At 53.0% G+C, this 21,455-nt stretch overlaps 1 protein-coding gene across 1 annotated transcript in view; it reads left to right on the top strand.

The window, feature by feature from the left end:
* LOC119954137 (1-phosphatidylinositol 4,5-bisphosphate phosphodiesterase delta-3-like) overlaps nucleotides 1–21,455 on the top strand; it is a 160,509-nt gene that overhangs the window by 133,161 nt on the left and 5,893 nt on the right. Inside the window, exons 13-14 of the mRNA XM_038779071.1 lie at nucleotides 5,892–6,027; nucleotides 7,523–7,672. Coding sequence (XP_038634999.1) covers nucleotides 5,892–6,027; nucleotides 7,523–7,672 — 286 coding nt within the window. The remainder of the gene's footprint in view (nucleotides 1–5,891; nucleotides 6,028–7,522; nucleotides 7,673–21,455) is intronic.

Raw genomic sequence — 21,455 nt, 5'->3', positions numbered from 1 at the left:
TGTGTTGTAGCTTCACCAGGTTGACATCTCATTTTTGTGTATATCTGGTGTTAGAACATAGAACATAGAACAGTACAGCACAGAACAGGCCCTTCGGCCCTCGATGTTGTGCCGAGCAATGATCACCCTACTCCAACCCACGTATCCACCCTATACCCGTAACCCAACAACCCCCCCCCTTAACCTTACTTTTTAGGACACTAAGGGCAATTTAGCATGGCCAATCCACCTAACCCGCACATCTTTGGACTATGGGAGGAAACCGGAGCACCCGGAGGAAACCCACGCACACACGGGGAGGACGTGCAGACTCCGCACAGACAGTGACCCAGCCGGGAATCGAACCTGGGATCCTGGAGCTGTGAAGCATTTATGCTAACCACCATGCTACCGTGCTGCCCCAGTGTTGCTCCAGACACTTCCTCCTGCTCTCTTCATTGAAGCAGAGTTGATCCCCCGGTTTGGTGGTAATGGTAGAGCAGGAGATATGCCGGGTCATAAGGTTGCAAATTATAATGAGTACAATTCTGCTGCTGCCTCATGGGTACCCAGTCATGGGTTGCTAAGTCTGTTCGAAGTCTATACCATTCACCACAGTGGTGGTGCCACACAACACGATGGAGAGTTTCCACAATGTGAAAACTGGAGGCAGCAGTGCTAACCACTGTGCTACCATGCAGCTGTGTAATTTAGGACTCAGCCAGCTGGGTCAGTAGTGGTGCTACTGAACCACTCTTGATGATGGACATTGAAGTTCCCCACCCAGAGTACATTCTGCTCTCTTGCTCTCCTTAATGCTTCATCCAAGTGGTATTCAACATTGAGGTATACTGATTTATCAGCCGAGGAGGGGACGGTACATGGTAATCAACAGGAGGTTTTCTTGCTCACATTTGACCTGAAGCCATGAGATTTCATGGGCTCTGGAGGCGATATCCTGGACACCCAGGACAACTCCCTGCTGACTGTATACCACTACCTTTGCTGAGTCTGTCTTGTCAGTGAGATAGGACATACCCAGGGATAGTTATGGTGGTGTCTGGGGCATTATCTGTGAGGTGAGCTATGATTCCGTCGACAAGGCTGGGTTTCCCGTTTCTCATGCATAGGTTGATGCCAGATGGTCCTTCCGATTTCATTCCTTTTTGTTTGTTTGTTTTTTAAAACGTATTTTATTTCAGACATGTATCAAAACAGGTTACTGCAGATAAGCACCCCGGGAAACATACTTCCCGACAACCAACTATCCAGTCTGTACAGATTTTCCCCCTTTTTCACCTTCCCTCCCCCCATCACCCACCCCCCTGCGATGAACAGCTCCTCAAACACAGTCACAAATGTCTCCCACCTTTTCTCAAACTCCCCTTAACTTATACTTTATCTTCTCCAACCGCAGGAAGTCGTTCGTACAGGTCACCCAACCATGCCACTACCTCCAGTGGCGATGCGACTGCCACTCCAGCAAAATTCGCCACAACATCGGCCTTCCTCCTCTCCATGAGCTCCGGCTTCTCTGAAATCCCAAATATCGGCACCAAAGGGTCCGGGTCCACCACCTCCTCCACTCTCCAGCTAAGACCGTCAACACCCCTGCCCAGAATCTTGCCAATTTTTCGCAACCCCAAAACATGTGCACGTGATTCGCTGGCCCCCGCTCACACCTCTCACACTCATCTGCTCCCCATTCATTCTTGCATGAGTCATATGCACCCTGTGCACCACCTTAAACTGTATCAGGCTCATCCTTGCACAAGAGGAGGTCCCGTTTACCCTTAGCAGTGCCTCATTCCATACTACTCAATTGATCTCCATTCCCAACTCCACTTCATTCCCTTTTGGATTTTGATTTGATTTGTTGTCATGGGTACTGTGGTACAGTGAACAGTATTGTTCTGCGTACAGTTAGATCATTCCATACATGAAAAAACATAGGACAAATGCAATGTAAATACCTTGACACAGGCATCAGGTGAAGCATCTGGTGTATAGTGTTACTCAGTAGAGAAGATGTGTGAAGAGATCAGCTCAGTCCATAAGAGGGTAATTCAAGAATCTGGTAACAGCAGGGAAGAAGCTGTTTTTGAACCTGTTTTTGCATCTCCTGCCCGATGGAAGAGCTTGGAAGAGAGAATAAGCCGGGTGAGAGGGGTCTTTGATTATGCTGCCCGCTTTCCCCAAGGCAGCGGGAGGTGTTGACAGAGTCAATGGATGAGAGGTGGTTTCATGTAATGGACTGGGCTGTTTTCATGACTCTCTGAAGTTTCTTACACTCTTGGGCTGAGCAGTTGGCATACCAGGCTGTGATGCAGCCAGATAGGATGCTTTCTATAGTGCATCTGTAAAAATTGGTAAGAGTCAATGTAAAAATTGGTAAGTGTCATGCCGAATGTCCTTAGTTTCGTGAGGAAGTATAGGCGCTGTTGTGCTTCCTTGGTCGTAGTGTCGACGCGGGTGGACCAAGACAGATTGTTCGTGATGTGGACACCTAGCAATTTGAAGCTATCACTCTTCTCCACCTCGGCACAGGGGTCTGTACGATACTTCACTTCCTGAAGTTAATGACCAGCTCTTTAGTTTTGCTGCCATTGAGGGAGAGATTGCTGTCATTGCACCACTCCACTAGGTTCTCTATCTCCCTTCTGTACTCTGACTCATGATTGTTCGAGATCTGACTCACTACGGATGTGTCATCAGCAAACTTGTAGATGGAGTTGGAGCCACATAGTTGTCTGTAGGGAGTATAGTAGAGGGCTAAGTATGCAGCCTTGCGGGATCCCAGTATTGTAGGAGCTCTTCTGTTGCTTCGGGCCAGCATTGCATGACCTTCTTAATCGGATTCTCCCTCTTAAATTTCTGCTTGTATGTCGGGAGAAGGAGCACCGTCTTATGGTCCCGGTGATGTTGAAGGCAGAGCTGTAGTCAATGAATAGGAGTCTGATTTAGGAGTTCTTGTTGTCGAGATACTCCAGGGATGAGTGTAGGGCCAGGCAAATGGCATCTACTGTGGACCGGTTGTGGCAGTATGCAAATTGCAGTGGATCAAGGCATTCTGGGAGTATGGAGTTGATGTGTCTCATGACCTCTCAAAGCAGTTCACAATGATCGATGTCAAGGCCATCGGACAATAGTCTTTGAGGCACGTTGCCTGGTTCTTCTTTGGCACCAGTATGATGGTGGTCTTGAAGCAGGTGGGAACCTTGGAACAGATTGAAGATGTACGCGAACACGTCCGCCAGTTGGTCCGTGCAGGATCTGAGTGCGCAACCAGGGACCTCGTCAGGACACATTGCTTTCCGCGGGTTCACTTTCAAGAAGGCCAACCTGACTGTGGAAGCTGTGACGGTAGATATGAGTGCGTACGTGGCTGCTGGGGCAGATGACAACGGTTTGATGGTTTCCTGCTCGAAACAAGCATAGAATGAATTGAGTTCATCGGGAAGGGGTGCGCTGCTGCCGGAGATTCTCCTCGGCTTTGCTTTGCAGCCGTCATGTTGTTTAAGCCTTACCACAACGAGAGTCCATGTTGTTAGTCTGTGACTCTAGCTTAGTCTGGTATTGTCTCTTGGCATCCCTGGTGGCTTTGCAGAGACCGTACCTGGATTTCTTGTACAGGTCAGGGTGGCCTGTCTTGAACGCCTCAGACTTGGCCTTCAGTAGGGAATGAATCTCCCAATTAAACCATGGTTTCTGGTTGGGAAACGTACTTCCTACCTTCTTTGGCTCACAATCTTCTACACACTTGCTGATGAAGTCTGTGACAGGGTGGCATATTTGTTTTGATTGGCAGTTGAATTCTTGAATATGGACCAGTCCACTGACTCCAAGCAGTCATGTAGGAGCTCTTCTGTTGCCTCGGACCAGCACTGCATGACCTTCTTAATCGGATTCTCCCTCTTAAATTTCTGCTTGTATGTCGGGAGAAGGTCTTATGGTCCGATTTTCCGAAGTGCAATGGATGGGGGGTGGATGGATCGGGGCCCTTGACATTTGTGTAGCTGTGGTCAAGGATGTTGGAGCCCCTTGTGGGACAGGAGACATGCTGGTGAAATTTTGGCAGTGCACTCTTGAGGTTGGCCTGGTTGAAGTCCCCGGCCACAATGAACAAGGCCTCCGGATATTCCATTTCAAGGTTGTTTTAGTGGTGTACAATTCATCAAGCGCTTTCTTCACTTCTGCCTGAGGTGGGATGTAGACCGCTGTGATAATGGCAGAAGTGAACTCCCATGGAAGGAAGTATTGGCGGCACTTCACAGTTAGGTATTCCAGGTCCGGGAGCAGTAGTTTGCCAGGATCGTCATGTCCGAGCACCAGGAGGAGTTGATGAGGAGGCAAACACCTCCACCCTTCACTTTACCCGGTGTGACTTGCGGTCCGTCTGGTGTATTGAGAAACTGTCAGGTTGTATGGCACAGTCCGGTGAGGCAGGCTGTAAAACAGAGCACACAGTAGTCTCTTACTTTCCTCTGAAAGGTAAGTCTAGCATTACGTTCATCCAGCTTGTTTTGATCGCTTGGACGTTTGCACAGCGGAGATCAGGGAATGCAGCCCCCCCCCCCCCCCCCCCCCCTCTACCTGCCACGTGCCAGGCATTTTGAAAGACACGAGTAATGCCTCCCTGATCATCTTCTTCCAGGAGGCTGCAGATCTCACCAATAAGCTGCCATTAAAGCCTGATCCTCCTGCAGCACTGGTGCTCTCACATGTTGAAGGACCTGACCCTCTGACTGGAAACCCTGTTTTGGGGTCTCGCCCTGTCCCAGCTGGACCTTGGTGTCTATTATCTCTGTCCCGTGGAGGGGCATGTGGCTGAGGATAAGGCAGCTGGCGCCCTGGCTCCTGCTGGAGCAGTTGGTGATGGAGTTGTTGACTCTCAGCAGTGTTGAAGGTGAGACTACATTAGTTGCTCTCCTGCTCTGGTGAAGATTAGCAGAAGAAAGTACAGCAGAAGGTGAATTAAGTATTTTCTAAGAAGTTAACAATCACCTGTCAACAATTGCTGCCACCCCATGAGTGAGGAAAGGCTGTGAAGAACAGCCTCTCACTTGGCCATGGCTGGAGTGCTTCAGTTTCACTGCTTAAAGGCTTCCCAACTTGCCAGTTTCACTAAAGAGGTTTTTCCACTTGCCTTGTTGATCCTGAGAAGTTGCAGGTAGCTCAGGTAATTGGTGCGCTGACTGGGAAATCCAGGATATCGTACGCAAGTTCCTTAAAGTTAGCTTCTTAAACATGTCAACAAGCTCTTAATTACTTCGCTGAGAGACCCAAAGGGATTTGTTACCCAATGCCAATTTATGGGACTTCCCCATTCAATTTGCCCCAAACCAGCCTTGGAAAATTCCTGCCTCTCTCACTCTCCTACCATCGCCCAGTCTTCTCTCCCACAAATGGTAATGACCGTAAAACCCTTCAGCCTTTTCTTCAATCTTAGCTTTCAACTAGTTTGCAAAAAGTCTCTTTCCACCCATCTGCAATACATTTTAACAGAAAGGTTCTTAAAGATGCCATACCCTTCCTGCCAAAGGCAAGGTCTATTAAAGGGCCATCCCCTTACTCAGAGATCAGGGCCGACAATCACCCAATATACAACAATAGCAACTCTTCCTCCTGAAGAGACAGATGCTTTTGAACCACCTCTGTCCGTGTTTTAACACAGTCCAAATATACGTCCACTTTCTTCAAAATCTCTGACTACCTCTTCTGTTTCTGACCCTCCTCTCCTTCTCTCTCTCTCACTCTCCCTTTTCACACAGCACACCTCTCACTATTTCCAGTTGAGTCCATCTGTCTGTTTCTCTCTTTCTCCATCTCTCTCTTTCCCTCTCGCTCTCTCTCAGGTTTCTATCTCTGGTGACCTACTCCATGTTATTCTCAGACTGATGTCTCTTTTTCAGATAATTACAGCTCAGCAGCTCCCTAAAGTGAATAAAGAAAAAAAGAATTCCATTGTGGACCCTCTGGTGCGTGTGGAGATTCACGGTGTTCCTGATGATAACACCACACAAAAGACCAGGCATGTTGAAAATAATGGTAAGATACTGATATGTCCACAACAGCAGTTATACTGTCAATGGCGTGTCCGAGGATCCATATGGAAGCCCCAGGTAGCTGATGGCCATACTGGGTGACTTATGTAAAAGCTTTGAGGATCTTACAATGCGTTTCTGTAACATTATCTCCAGGATTGTGCCGGAGTCACACAAGTAATCAGGCACACCAGAACGATCCGTTGTCATTGTGGTGGTTGGAGATCAATCATCTCAGCTCCCAGGACATCATGGTAGGAGATCCTCAGGTAGTGTCCTAGGCCCAACCATCAATGACTGCCTTTCCGTCATAAGGTCAGAAGTGGGGCTGTCTGCAGATGACTGCACAATGTTCAGCAGCATTTGTGACTCCTCAGACAATGAAGAAGTCCTTGTCCAAATGCAGCAAGACCTAGGCACTATCCAGGCATGGGCTGACAAGTGGCAAGTTACATTTGTGCCGCACAATTGTCAGGCAATGACCATCTACAACAAGAGAGAATCTAATCTAACCATTGCCCCTTGACACTGAATGGCATTACCATCGCTGAATCTCCACAATCAACATCCATTGACCAGAAACAAAACTGGACTAACTATATAAATGCTGTGACTATAAGAGCAGCTCATGGCTAGGAATCCTGCGGCGAGTAACTCAGCTCCTGACTCTCCAAATCCTGTCCACCATCTACAAGGCACAAGTCAGATGTGTGATGGAATACTCTCCACTGCTTGGATGAGTGCAGGTCCAACAACAATCATGCTGCTTGACACCATTCAGGACAAAGCAGCCCATTTGATTTCTCCTCCTTCCACAAACATTAAAACTCTCCACCACTAATGAACAATGGCAGCCTTGTGTACCATCTACAAGATGCACTGCAGTAACTCACCAAGGTTTCTTAGACAACACCTTCTAAACCCACGACCACTACCATCTAGAAGGACAAGAGCTGCAGATACCTGGGAACCCCATCACCTGGAGGTTCTCGTCCAAGTCACTCACCATCCTGATTTGGAAATATATCGCTAATCCTTCATTGTCACTGGGTCAAAATCTTGGAATTCCCTCCCTAATAGCACAGTGGGTGTACCTACACCTCAGGAACTGCAGCGGTTCAAGAAGGCGTCTCACCACCACCTTCTCAAGGGCAGCTAGGGATGGGCAATAAATGCTGGCCCTAGCCAGTGATGCCCACATGCCACAAATGACAAACAAAAAGGGCCTGTATTGTCTCAATTAAACATGGCTAAAGTGAGAGAGAGAGACCGTTGCTGTTGGCTATGACACCTCTGGATTTGCCACGAGAAAATGTGCTGTTGGACTTATTTCTGTGCTGCACACCTGAATTTCCAACCACGAATAGGAGGGTTCCCTTGCAAATCTTCCGGAGAGTTCTAAGAAATCTTCACCTATTTCAGAATTTCGCTCCATAGGTTGGTTGCTGAAACTCTATCAGACAGGTTCACAGTTTCTGTATATTTTTGTTGGATTGCAGGATTTAATCCCGTGTGGAATGAGGTACTGCGGTTTACAATCAGCGTTCCCGAGCTCGCTCTCGTCCGCTTTGTGGTTGAAGATTACGATTCAACCACCAGCAATGATTTCATCGGGCAGTTCACACTCGCGTTCACCAGCATTAAAGAAGGTAATCATCATTGTATCCCTGTAACCCAACACTGACCCTCCCGCAGCACAGTCCACCCCATCTGACACTCCCCTGGCTGCCCCTCCTCGACACTGCCCCTTCCCCTCCGACACTACCCCTCCCTGACATTGCCCCTACCCATCTGACACTGCCCCTCCCTGACATTGCCCCTCCTCCTCCAACAGTGCCCCACCCAACACTGCCCCTCCCCCACCCCTTCCGACACTGCCCCTCCCGACACTACCCTTTGGGAACCTGAATTGTAGCTCCAGTACACAAGAAGCTGAGAGTCGTGAGGTCATGAGTAAGTTTTCAAAGTTGCAGGAGTGTACCGGCAGGAAGGAAGGTGGTTTAAAGTGTGTCTACTTCAATGCCAGGAGCATCCGGAATAAGGTGGGTGAGCTTGCGGCATGGGTTAGTACCTGGGACTTCAATGTTGTGGCCATTTCTGAGACATGGATAGAGCAGGGTGAAGAATGGTTGTTGCAGGTGCCGGGGTTTAGATATTTCAGTAAGCTCAGGGAAGGTGGTAAAAGAGGGGGAGGGGTGGTATTGCTATTCAAGGACAGTATTACGGTGGCTGAGAGGACATTTAATGACGACTCGAATACTGAGGTAGTATGGGCTAAGTTAAGAAACAGGAAAGGAGAGGTCACCCTGTTAGGGCTTTTCTATAGGCCTCCAAAAAGTTCCAGAGATGTAGAGGAAAGGATTGCAAAGATGATTCTGGATAGGAGCGAAAGTAACAGGGTAGTTGTTATGGGGGACTTTAACTTTCCAAATATTGACTGGAAACACTATAGTTCGAGTACTTTAGATGGGTCCGTTTTTGTCCAATGTGTGCAGGAGGGTTTCCTGATGCAGTATGTAGATAGGCCAACAAGAGGCGAGGCCGTATTGGATTTGGTACTGGGTAATGAACCAGGACAGGTGTTAGATTTGGAGGCAGGTGAGCACTTTGGTAATAGTGACCACAATTCGATTACGTTTACTTTAGCGATGGAAAGGGATAGGTATACACCGCAGGGCAAGAGTTATAGCTGGGGGAAAGGCAATTATGATGCGATGAGGCAAGACTTAGGATGCATGGAATGGAGAAGGAAACTGCAGGGGATGGACACAATGGAAATGTGGAGCATGTTCAAGGAACAGCTACTGCGTGTCCTTGATAAGTATGTACCTGTAGGCAGGGAGGAAGTGGTCGAGCGAGGGAACCATGGGTTACTAAAGCAGTTGAAACACTTGTCAAGAGGAAGAAGGAGGCTTATGTAAAGATGAGACGTGATGGTTCAGTTGGGTCGCTTGAGAGTTACAGGTTAGCTAGGAAGGTCTAAATAGAGAGCTAAGAAGAGCCAGGCGAGGACATGAGAAGTCTTTGGCAGGTAGGGTCAAGGATAACCCTAAAGCTTTCTATAGATATGTCAGGAATAAAAGAATGACTAAGGTAAGAGTAGGGCCAGTCAAGGACAGTAGTGGGAAGTTGTGCGTGGAATCCGAGGAGATAGGAGAGGTGCTAAATGAGTATTTTTCGTCTGTATTCACACAGGAAAAAGACAAAGTTGTCGAGGAGAATACTGAGATACAGGCTACTAGACTAGAAGGGCTTGAGGTTCATAAGGAGGAGGTGTTAGCGATTCTGGAAAGTGTGAAAATAGATAAGTCCCCAGGGCCGGATGGGATCTATCCTAGGATTCTCTGGGAAGCTAGGGAGGAGATTGCTGAGCCTTTGGCTTTAATCTTTAAGTCATCTTTGTCTACAGGAATAGTGCCAGGAGACTGGAGGATAGAAAATGTTGTCCCCATGTTCAAGAAGGGGAGTAGAGATAACTCCGGTAACTGTAGACCAGTAAGCCTTACTTCTATTGTGGGAAAAGTCTTGGTAAGGTTTATAAGTGATAGGATGCATAATCATCTGGAAAGGAATAATTTGATTAGAGATAGTCAACGTGATTTTGTGAAGGGTAGGTTGTGCCTCACAAACCTCATTGAGTTCTTCGAGAAGGTGACCAAACAGGTGGATGAGGGTAAAGCAGTTGATGTGGTGTATATGGATTTCAGTAAAGCGTTCGATAAGGTTCCCCACGGTAGGCTATTGCAGAAAATACAGAGGCATGGGATTCAGGGTGATTTAGCAGTTTGGATCAGAAATTGGCTAGCTGATAGAAGACAAAGGGTGGTGGTTGATGGGAAATGTTCTGACTGGTGTCCAGTTACTAGTGGTGTACCACAAGGATCTGTTTTGGGGCCGCTGCTGTTTGTCATTTTTATAAATGACCTGGAGGAGGGCGTAGAAGGATGGGTGAGTAAATTTGCAGATGACACTAAAGTCGGTTGAGTTGTGGACAGTGCAGAAGGATTTTACAAGTTACAGAGGGACATAGATAAGCTGCAGAGCTGGGCTGAGAGGTGGCAAATGGAGTTTAATGCAGAAAAGTGTGAGGTGATTCATTTTGGAAGGAATAACAGGAAGACAGAGTACTGGGCTAATAGTAAGATTCTTTATAGTGTGGACGAGCAGAGAGATCTCGGTGTCCATGTCCATAGATCCCTGAAAGTTGCCACCCAGGTTGAGAGGGTTGTTAAGAAGGCGTACGGTGTGTTAGCTTTTATTGGTAGAGGAATTAAGTTTCGGAGCCATGAGGTCATGTTGCAGTTGTACAAAACTCTGGTGCGGCCACATTTGGAGTATTGCGTGCAGTTCTGGTCGCCACATTATAGGAAGGATGTGGAAGCATTGGAAAGGGTACAGAGGAGAATTACAAGGATGTTGCCTGGTATAGAGGAAAGATCATATGAGGAACGGCTGAAGGACTTGAGGCTGTTTTCATTAGAGAGAAGAAGGTTAAGAGGTGACTTAATTGAGGCATACAAGATGATCAGAGGATTAGATAGGGTGGAGATTGAGAGCCTTTTTCCTCGGATGGTGATGTCCAGCACGAGGGGACATAGCTTTAAATTGAGGGGAGATAGATATAGGACAGATGTCAGAGGTAGGTTCTTTACTCAGAGAGTAGTAAGGGCGTGGAATGCCCTGCCTGCAACAGTAGTGGACACGCCAACACTAAACGCATTCAAATGGTCATTGGATAGGCATATGGACGATAAGGGAATGGTGCAGAGGGACTTTAGAGGGGTTTCACAGGACGGCGCAACATCGATGGCCGAAGGGCCTGTACTGCGCTGTAATGTTCTATGATCTATGTTCTATGTTCTATGTACCCCTCCCCGATATTGCCCCTCCTCCTCCAACACTGCCCCTCCCAACTCTGCCCCTCCCCCTCCAGCACTGCCCCTCCGCAACGCTGTCTTTCCCCCTCCGACACTGCCCCTCCCAACACTGTCCCTCCCTCTCCGGCACTGCCCCTCCGCAACACTGTCCTTCCCCTTCCAGCACTGCCCCTCTGCAACACTGTCCTTCCCCCTCTGACATGACCCCAGTGAAGAGGGAGAAACACCAAAGCTGCTAGACTCCCAAGACAAAATGTAACAGTGGACAGCACTGCAACTCGCCCTCTCCCCATCCATCCCTTGATCAACTTTCTCTACCCACAGTTTGTGTTTTATTTCTCCCTCTCCTCCCACCCAGTTCGTGTTTCTCTCGCTCCTCTAGTGAAGCTGTGACAGCCGGTGTACTGTACATACATAAACCGTAAGAGCCAGTGAAAAGCACATAAAAGCCATAAAAAGCCATAAAAGCACATACACAAACCATGGCAGCCAGGGTAATGTACATACAGTCAGGGTAGGCACATTCGTTTTAGAGTGAAGGGCAAGGCTGATAGGAGTAGGGAACCCTGGATGACTCGGGATATTGAGGCCCTGGTCAAAAAGAAGAAGGTGGCGTATGACATGCATCGGCAGCTGGGATCAAGTGGAATCCTTGAAGAGTCTAGACGTTGTCGGAGTAGAGTTAAGGGAGAAATCAGGAGGGCAAAAAGGGGACATAAGATTGCTTTGGCAGATAAGGCAAAGGAGAATCAGCTTTAGAAGGAATGGCAGATGGAGTTTAATGTAGATAAAAGTGAGGTAATGCATTTTGGTAGATCCAATCGGGGCAGGACCTACTCAGTTAATGGTAGGAAGTTGGGGAGACTTATAAAACAACGAGATCTAAAAGGTAAAAGAGTAACTAGGGAGAGAGGAGGTCCTCTTAAAGATCTACAAGGCAATCTATGGTGCGGATCCATGAAGAGATGGGTGAGATCCTAAATGAATATTTCTCATCAGTATTTACTGTTGAGACAGGCATGGATGTTAGGGAACCTGGGGAAATAAATAGAGATGTCTTGAGGGGAAATAGTGCGTCCGATTGAGACGCCGGCCTGACGATCGGTGGACACCGATCGCGGGCATGTCCCCTCCCAAGCACAGTCGTGGTGCTCATTCCCCATCAGGCCCCCTACAAGCCCCAAACAGGCATCTCCACACCCGTTTCACGACGGCAGCGACCAGGCGTGGTTGCCGCCGTCATGAAACGGTCGCGAACGGCAGGCCGCTCGGCCCATCCGGGTCGGGGAATCGGCAGTCGCCGTGAAAAACAGCGAGCGGCGATTCGAATCGCAGGGGGGCATGAAATTTGTCGGGGAGCCCTCCCGCGATTCTCCCACGCGGCGTGGGGAGCGGAGAATCGCGCCCAAAGTATCCCAGGACGTTGTGGGATGCTAGGGAGGAAATTGCAGGTTCCCTGGCAGAGTTATTTGAATCATCAACAGCCACAGGTGAGGTGCCTGAAGATTGGAGAGTAGCAAATATTGTGCCTTTGTTTAAGAAGGGACGCAGGGGGAAGCCTGGGAACTACAGACCAGTGAATCTGTGGTGGGTAAGTTGTTAGACGGTATTCTGAGAGACAGGGGGCGGGATTCTCCGACCACCCGGCGGGTTGGAGAAACGCCGGGGGCCGGCGTCAATCCCGGCCCCGCCGTGTCCCGAATTCTCCGACCAGCAAAAAGTCAGCGAGGCGTCAATCCCGCCGGCCCCGCCATTCTCCGAGGCTATGGGTCCCGGTGCTGCTCGTATTCTCCCGGCTGGATGGGCCGAAGTCCCGCCGATGTGACCACGGGTTACGTCGGCGTGAATCATAACAGCTATTTAACGGCGTCAATCAGTGCTGATGGTTGACGCCGTTCAGCGCGGAGGTAGGTCACTGGCGTGGGGGGTGGCCGCAGGAGAAGTGACGCCGTGGCCGCAGTCTGTGGGTGGGGGAAGAGGGGGCGGCGGGGATTTGGGGGGGGTGGTGAGAGTGAGTGCCGGGGGGTGGGGGGTTGGGGGGGGTGGTGAAAGTGAGTGCCGGGGGGTGGGGGGGTTGGTGACAGCGTGTGCCGGGGGAGGGGGGGTTGGGGGGGGTGGTGATGAGAGCGAGTGCCGAGGATGGGGGGAGAGTGCCGGGGAGGGGGGGGGAGAGTTCGAGTGCCGGGGAGGGAGGGAGAGTGCCGAGGAGGGGGGAGAGTGTGCGAGTGCCAGGGAGGGGGGGAGAGTGCCGGGGAGGGGGGGAGGGTGCGAGTGCCGGGGAGGGGGGGGGGGGGAAGAGTGCTGGGGAGGCAGGGGGAGTGTGCCGGGGAGGGGGGGGGAGAGTTCTGGGGGGGGGGGGGGGGGGGAGAGTGCCGGGGAGGCGGGGGGAGTGTGCCAGGGAGGGGGGTGAAGAGGGAGGTCGTCCGCCTGGCCAGGTGCCATCCTCCCACAGTCGTGCCCATGCAGCACATGGCACCTGGCTGCCCGGGGGGGTGGGGTGGCCAGGTGGCCGTACGGGCAATGGTGACATGTTGACGTTCCCACCCCCCCCCCCCCCCCCCCCCCCCCCCCCCCCCCCTCCCTGCAGGCCATCATGTTTTCTGATCAGCCAGTGATGTTGTCCACCGTGGCAGCAGCCGCTATTCTACATGTTGCCCTGGAGGAGGAGGAGCGTGCCAGAGAGGCGGCGCCCAGGCTGGAGGGCCACCCGCCCGACAGGACGAGGAGTAGGAGAAGGGGGAGCATGAAGAGGAGGAGCACGAGGAGAGGGTGGAGGACGTCGTGGCGCCACAGCAACGGAGACACCCGTGGAGGACCCGTGTGTACCGGATCCGTTCGTCGTACCAGGACCTCACAGACTGGGAATGCAGGAGGAGACTCCAGATGAGCCGTGAAACCCGTTGCACACATCTGCCACCTGCTGGCACACCTGGCACCGCGTGGCACTTGGGGAGGACACCCTCTCCTCGTGTCCGTCAAGGTTACGGTGGCCCTGAACCTTTATGCCACGGGGCCATTCCAGGCACCGAGTGGGGACCTGTCCGGCATCTCACAGGCATTGGTGCATCCGGGCAGTGACAGACGCTCTTTATGCAATTGCGGACCGTTACATCCAGTTCCCTGTGGACCGGGCAAACCAGGATGCCCGGGCAGTGGGCTTCACTGCCGTGGCCGGCTTTCCCATGGTCCAGGGCGCGATCGATGGGATGCACGTTGCCATGCGGCCACCTACAGATAACAGGGCTGTGTTCACCAATAGGAAGGGGACGTATTCCATGAACAGCCAGGTGGTCTGCGACCACCGCATGATGATCCTGCACGTCTGCGCCCGGTACCCGGGCAGTGTTCACGACTCATTCGTGTTGTTGCGGTCATACATCCCCGGCATGTTCGAGGGACGCCACCCTCGTCGAGGGGCTGGTTTCTGGGCGACAGGGGTTACCCGTTGCGGTTGTGGCTGATGACACCTATACGGAGGCCACAGAGTGACGCGGAGAACAGCTACAATGATGCCCATGCAGCCACCAGGGGTGTGATAGAGAGGTGCTTTGGGCTGCTGAAGATGCGCTTCAGGTGCCTGGACATCACTAGGGGGGCCCTCCAGTACCCGCCATATAGGGTCGGCCGCATTGTTGTGGTGTGCTGTGTCCTGCACAACATAGCCCAGCAGAGGGGTGATGTGCCGCAGCCAGAGGAGGGAGGAGTGGAGGAGCAGGAGGAAGAGGCGCAGACCTCCCCAGATGAGGGAGATGGGGGCAATGGTCAAGTCATATGGGCTGGACATGGGCGGGTGGCTGCCCACCGTTACCGTCTGGGCCAGCGAGCACGGGACAGGCTGATAAACGCCCGGTTCACTGACTGGGTGGCGTACGAATCGGTAAGTATGGCCACATACCGAACACCGTGGAAACATCCGACCACACTCAACCCCCTCACCCACCCAGCACCAACAACCTCAACCCCCCTCACCCACCCAGCACCAACACCCTAACCTCCCCCCACCCACCACCAACCACCCCCACCCCACCCGCATGCACACCACCCCTCCATTGCACATCCACCTGCGGCACAACAGGCCGGGCTCACACGGTCGCCGGTGGAAGCGTGTCTATTGCAGGCCATGGAGGATGATGACGACCCGCTCTGCGATGAGCTCCTGGCTCCACATCGTTGGATGACCCATGGCCATAGTACCACCCTCCACCCGGACCATCCCTGCATGCGGCCGTGACACTGCAGTGCACGGTCCCATCCTCTGCTCGGGGGGATGGAGAGGGCGGCCCAGGTGGAGGGGGGGGCACACTCACCTGGGGCTGACGTCAGATCCCCCCTCACACACACACACACGGGCTCTCAGCGTACATGACACCCCCACACGCTTCGGACAGAACACAAAGGCAGCTTCTGTAGTTGTGAAAGTGATTTTAATTACAAACTGTCCACACTCGTGCCCTAGCCCCTAAACCTCGTCTGTGCCCTTCACCCGTGCCAACATACTCAGTGTCTAATTGTTTGGCCTTACGGGCCCTTTGACTACGTCTAGGTGGTTCCCCAGACAGTACAGCAGAACTGGGGGTGGACCCGTGCGATTTCTGCCCTGTGACTCGGGATCCCTTTGGCAGCCGTTTCCTGGGGTGGCCCGGCCTAGATGGGTCAGGCTGCGGCTCAGGCGACTGGGATGACGAGCTGCCAGCCTGTCCTACCCGCTGCCCACCAGATGCACCTGGGATGGAAGGGGGGAGTCCGAGGTGCCGCGGTGTTCCGGGACCTCCCCTACAAGGGGACCCGCGATGGACCCCAGTACCTCCTCCTACCTCGGGGTGCCCGATGGCCCCCGGGCCTCCGGGTTGGGAATGCGAATGGACCGGCCATCCGACGCCCCCCCCGACACCTGGCGCTGCCAGTCCAGGAGGCCCGCCCTGGTATCGACAAGGGTCTGCAGGTTTGCAGTCATGGAGCTCAGGGAGTTGGCCATCCCTGCCTGTGTCTGGGCGACGCCGGCCAGAACCTGGGCAATGGCGCCGATGCCCTCAGCGATGGCCTGCTGGGACTGCGCCATGGCCTGCTGAGACTGGGCCAATGCCTGCTGAGACTGGGCCAATGCCTGCTGAGACTGGGCCAATGCCTGCTGAGACTGGGCCACGGCCTGCTGAGACTGGGCCATGGCCTGCAGAGACTGGGCCACGGCGTTGAGCGCCTCTGCCATCTGCCGCTGGCTCTGGCTCATGGCTTCCTGTGAGAGGGAAGCCATGTCCTGGGCCACGGACACCGCCTGCACGGAAAGCCCCAGGCCTTACATACTGCTCCCCATGTCTGACACCGCCGCACCCATTGCCTCCACCGCGGACACTACCCGTGCGGTTTTGGCTTGGGTGGCACGCATGACCGGCACCACTCCCAGCTCCTGGACGTGGGTGGACTCCTCCACCTGCGTCTGCAGCCACCGCAAGCCAGCCATCATCCTCTTCCTTCGTCCCAGGTTTGGTGGCTGCATCGGGTCTATGGGTGGGTGTGGTAACTCCAGGAACCCGGGACCCGTCTGGGCGGCAGATATTCGCTTGCACTAGGATGCCCTCCGACCTCCCGGCGCCTCTGCTGCTCCTACCTCCACCTGCTGTACCGGGACGGCTGTGTTGTGCGCACCAGTGAGTGTACCAGAAATCTCATGGCTAAAGTGCCCAACTGAGGTGAGTGTCTCTGCGATGGTGGAGGGTGTTGGAGAAAGCAGTGGCGTTGTGTCGTGCCCATCGTCAGACTCTGAGTCCATGGTCCCCTGGGGTGGCGCCTCGTCTTCACCCGTCCACTCTGTGTCACTGTCCTGTCGTCCAGTCTCATGTGTGGCAGTGTCCTGGGTAGAGGTGTCCTGGTTAGGGCTATCCTGGTTAGGGGTGTCCTAGGTAGGGGTGTCCTGGGTAGGGATGTCCTGGGTAGGGCTGTCCTGGGTAGGGGTGTCCTGGTTAGGGGTGTCCTGGGTAGGGGTGTCCTGGGTAGGGCTATCCTGGGTAGGGGTGTCCTGGGTAGGGGTGTCCTGGTTAGGGGTGTCCTGGGTAGGGGTGTCCTGGGTAGGGCTATCCTGGGTAGGGGTGTCCTGGGTAGGGGTGTCCTGGGTAGGGGTGTCCTGGGTAGGGGTGTCCTGGGTAGGTGTGTCCTGGGTAGGGGTGTCCTGGGTAGGGGTGTCCTGGGTAGGGGTGTCCTGGGTAGGGGTGTCCTGGGTAGGTGTGTCCTGGGTAGGGGTGTCCTGGGTAGGAGTGTCCTGGGTAGGAGTCTCCTGGGTAGGGGTGTCCTGGGTAGGGCTGTCCTGGGTAGGAGTGTCCTGGGTAGGGCTGTCCTGGTAGTGGTGTTCTGGCTCGGCTGTGACGGGGGCCTGTGGCTGCTCCCCTTGTCGCTGGGTGTCACACGCCTGCGTCGCCGCACCCACACGAGATGCGAGTGTCGTCTCCGTGGTGCTCCATGTCTCTCCCTCTCTCGTGGCCGCCCTGGGGGGGACTGCGGGCGTCGCAGGCCAGAGGGTCCATGTTGCTCCCTTTCTCGTGGCCGCCCTGGGGCATCCTGCGGGCGGTCGGCATCCGCGGGGTCGGGTGCCTCAACGTTTGGTCCTGCAATACACAATACAGCATGGTTATTGTATGGTTAGACACCACGGGGGAGGGGGGATATGGGGTGGGGGGATATGGGGAGAGGGGATATGGGGGAGAGGGGTATGGGGGATATGGAGAGAGGGGATATGGGGGAGAGGGGATGTGGGGGAGGGGGATATGGGGAGGGGGATATGGGGAGAGGGGATATGGGGCAGAGGGGTATGGGGGATATGGGGAGAGGGGTATGGGGGATGTGGGGAGAGGGGATATGGGGAGAGGGATATGGGGGATATGGGGGAGAGGCGTATGGGGGATATGGAGAGAGGGGATATGGGGAGGGGGATATGGGGGAGAGGGGATATGGGGAGAGAGGTATGGGGGATATGGGGAGAGGGGATATGGGGCAGAGGGGTAAGGGGGAGAGGGGTATGGGGGATATGGGGGAGAGGGGCATGGATGATATGGGGAGAGGGGATATGGGGGAGAGGGGTATGGGGAGAGGGGTATGGGGACAGGGGTATGGGGGATATGGGGAGAGGGGATATGGGGCAGAGGGGTATGGGGGATATGGGGAGAGGGGTATGGGGGATATGGGGGAGAGGGGTATGGGGGATATGGAGAGAGGGGATATGGGGAGGGGGATATGGGAGAGGGGTATGGGGGAGAGGGGTATGGGGGATATGGGGCAGAGGTGTAAGGGGGAGAGGGGCATGGGGGAGAGGGGCATGGGGGATATGGGGAGAGGGGATATGGGGGAGAGGGGTATGAGGGATATGGGGAGAGGGGATATGGGGGAGAGGGGTATGGGGGATATGGGGGAGAGGGGATATGGGGGAGAGGGGTATGGGGGATATGGGGGAGAGGGGATATGGGGGAGAGGGGTTATGGGGAGGGGGGATATGGGGGAGGGGGATATGGAGGAGGGGGAGGGGCCGTGGGTGGCTCACTTGCTGGCGGGCCCCCGACCTCTGCACGGCAACCTCCCGGTCCTCAGGTCCGCCTGCCAGTTCCAGGGCCCTTTCCTCATGGACGGTGAGTGGTCTCTCATCAGCTGCGCCCCCTCCAGTCCTCTGATGCTCCCTGTTGTTGTGTGCGCGCTTCTCCTGTGGGGGGGGCGGGCGAGTGGGTGGCGGGGTTAAAGGGCAACAGCGTTAGACAGGTATATTACTGCACGACAGTGGTTATGTGTATATTGGCAGAGGTCGCAGAGGTTAGGGTTGGGTTACAGTCAGGGCCAGGGTTAGGGCAGGGTCAGGTTAGGGTCACTGTCAGGGTTAGGGTCAGGGCCGTGGCCAGGGTTAGGGTAGGGCCAGGGTCAGGGTTAGGATTAGTTGCACCTGGGGGTGTGCCGCACATCGGGGGGGGAAGCGGGGAAGGCTGCCCTGATGAGGTCGTTCACCTTCTTGTGGCACCGGGTGCCTGTCCTCGGTGTCACAGCCACAGCGCTGACGGTCCCTGCCACCTCCCTCCACAGGCGCCGGCTGAGGTGTGGGGCAACCTTGCGGCCATGTCCGGGGTACAGGGCCTCCCTCCTCTCTTGTACAGCATCGAGGAGCACCTCGATGGCGCACTCCTGGAACCTCGGGGCTGCGCGGCGGCCGGCCATGTTTGCAGATCTTCGGGGGGGGGGGGGGGGAGGCGGGTCTTTTGTGCTGTGATGCCGAGCGTCGTTGATTACGCCACCCGGCGTCAAGTTACGTGCTGCATCCACTGCGGGTGACGCCGTCGCGAATGGCATCACGCCACTGCTAGCCCCTTCGGGCCCGGAGACTTCGCGATGTTTTGGGGGGCCCGACGCCGGAGTGATCCGCGCCGTTTTTGGCGCCGGGTCCCAGCCATCGCGCTGATTATCGGAGAATCCCGCCCAGGATCTGCAGCCATTTAGAGAGGCAAGGGCTGATTAGGGTCAGTCAGCATTTCACTGTGAGTGGAAAATTGAGTTTTTTGAAGGGATAACCAAGAAAGTAGATGCGGGCAGTGGGGTTGCCATTGTCTACATGGACTTTAGCAAGGCCTTTGACAAGGTACAGCATGGTAGGTTGTTGCAAAAGGTTAAATCTCACGGATTCCAGGGTGAGTTAGGCAATTGGATACAAAATTGGCTTGATGACAGAAGACAAAGGGTGGTTATAGAGGATTGTTTTTCAAACTGGAGGCCTGTGACCAGAGGTGTGCCTCAGGGATCAGTGCTGGGTCCACTGTTATTTGTTATTTATATTTATGATTTGGATGAGAACGTAGGAGACATGGTTAGTAAATTTGCAGATGAAATTAAGATTGGTGACATAGTGGATAGTGAAGAAGGTTATCAAGGATTACAACGGCTTCTTGATCAGTTGGGCCATTGGGCCGATGCAGATGGAGTTTAATTTAGATAAATGTGTGTTGATGCATTTTGGTAGATCAAATCGGGGCAGGACCTACTCAGTTAATGGTACAGCTCTGGGGAGACTTATAGAACAAAGAGATCCAAGAGTGCAGGGGTTCATAACTCCTTGAAAGTAGTCACAGGTGGATAGGCTGGGAAGAAGGCATTCAGCGTGCTTGGTTTTATTGGTCAGAACATTGAATACAGGAGTTGGGACGTCTTGTTGAAGTTGTATAAAACATTAGTAAGGCCACAGTTGGAATACTGTGTAAAGTTCTGGTCACCCTATTATAGAAAGGATATTATTAAACTCCAAAGAGTGCAGAAAAGACTTGCTAGGATGTTACCGGGACTTGATGGTTTGAGTTGTAAGAAGTTGGATAGACTGGGACTTTTTTCCATGCAGTGTGGGAGGCTTAGGGGTGAACTTTTAGATGTCTATAAATAATGAGGTGCATAGATAAGGTAGATAGTTGATATCTTTTCATAAAGGTGGGGGAGTCTAAAAGTAAAGGGCGTGGGTTTAAGGTAAGAGGGGAGAGATACAAAAGGGTCCAGAGGGGCACTTTTTTCACACAGAGGGTGGTGAGTGTCTGGAATGAGCTGCCAGAGGCAGTAGTAGAGGTGGGTACAATTTTGTCTATTAAAAAGCATTTAGCATGATATAGTGGTGCAGTGGTTAGCACTGCTGCCTCACGGCGCTGAGGATCTGGGTTCGATCCCAGCCCCAAGTCACTGTCCGTGTAGAGTTTGCACATTCTCTCTGTGTCTGCGTGGATCTGACCCCCACAAACCCAAAGCTGTGCAGGGTAGGTAGATCGGCCATGCTAAATTGCCCCTTAATTGGAAAAAAAGATTTGAGGACTGTAAAAATTTTTTAAAGCATCTAGACAGTTATACGGGAAAGCTGGGTATAGAGGGTTATGGGCCAAATGCGGACAATCAATAATAATAATAATTGGGACTAGCTTAATAGTAAAACCTGGGCGGCATGGACAAGTTGGGCTGAAGGGCCTGTTTTCGTGCTGTAAACATAAGAACATAAGAACTAGGAGCAGGAGTAGGCCATCTGGCCCCTCGAGCCTGCTCCGCCATTCAATTAGATCATGGCTGATCTTTTGTGGACTCAGCTCCACTTTCCGGCCCGAACACCATAACCCTTAATCCCTTTATTCTTCAAAAAACTATCTATCTTTACCTTAAAAACATGTAATGAAGGAGCCTCAACTGCTTCACTGGGCAAGGAATTCCATAGATTCACAACCCTTTGGGTGAAGAAGTTCCTCCTAAACTCAGTCCTAAATCTACTTCCCCTTATTTTGAGGCTATGTCCCCTAGTTCTGCTTTCACCCGCCAGTGGAAACAACCGGCCCGCATCTATCCTATCTATTCCCTTCATAATCTTAAATGTTTCTATAAGATCCCCCCTCATCCTTCTAAATTCCAACGAGTACAGTCCCAGTCTACTCAACCTCTCCTCATAATCCAACCCCTTCAGCTCTGGGATTAACCTAGTGAATCTCCTCTGCACACCCTCCAGTGCCAGTACGTCCTTTCTCAAGTAAGGAGACCAAAACTGAACACAATACTCCAGGTGTGGCCTCACTAA

Source organism: Scyliorhinus canicula, chromosome 19 (genome assembly GCF_902713615.1).
Source record: "Scyliorhinus canicula chromosome 19, sScyCan1.1, whole genome shotgun sequence".
NCBI classification, from domain to species: domain Eukaryota; kingdom Metazoa; phylum Chordata; class Chondrichthyes; order Carcharhiniformes; family Scyliorhinidae; genus Scyliorhinus; species Scyliorhinus canicula.
Note: the sequence above shows the minus strand (reverse complement) of the source record. Positions and strands in the feature narration are given on the sequence as shown.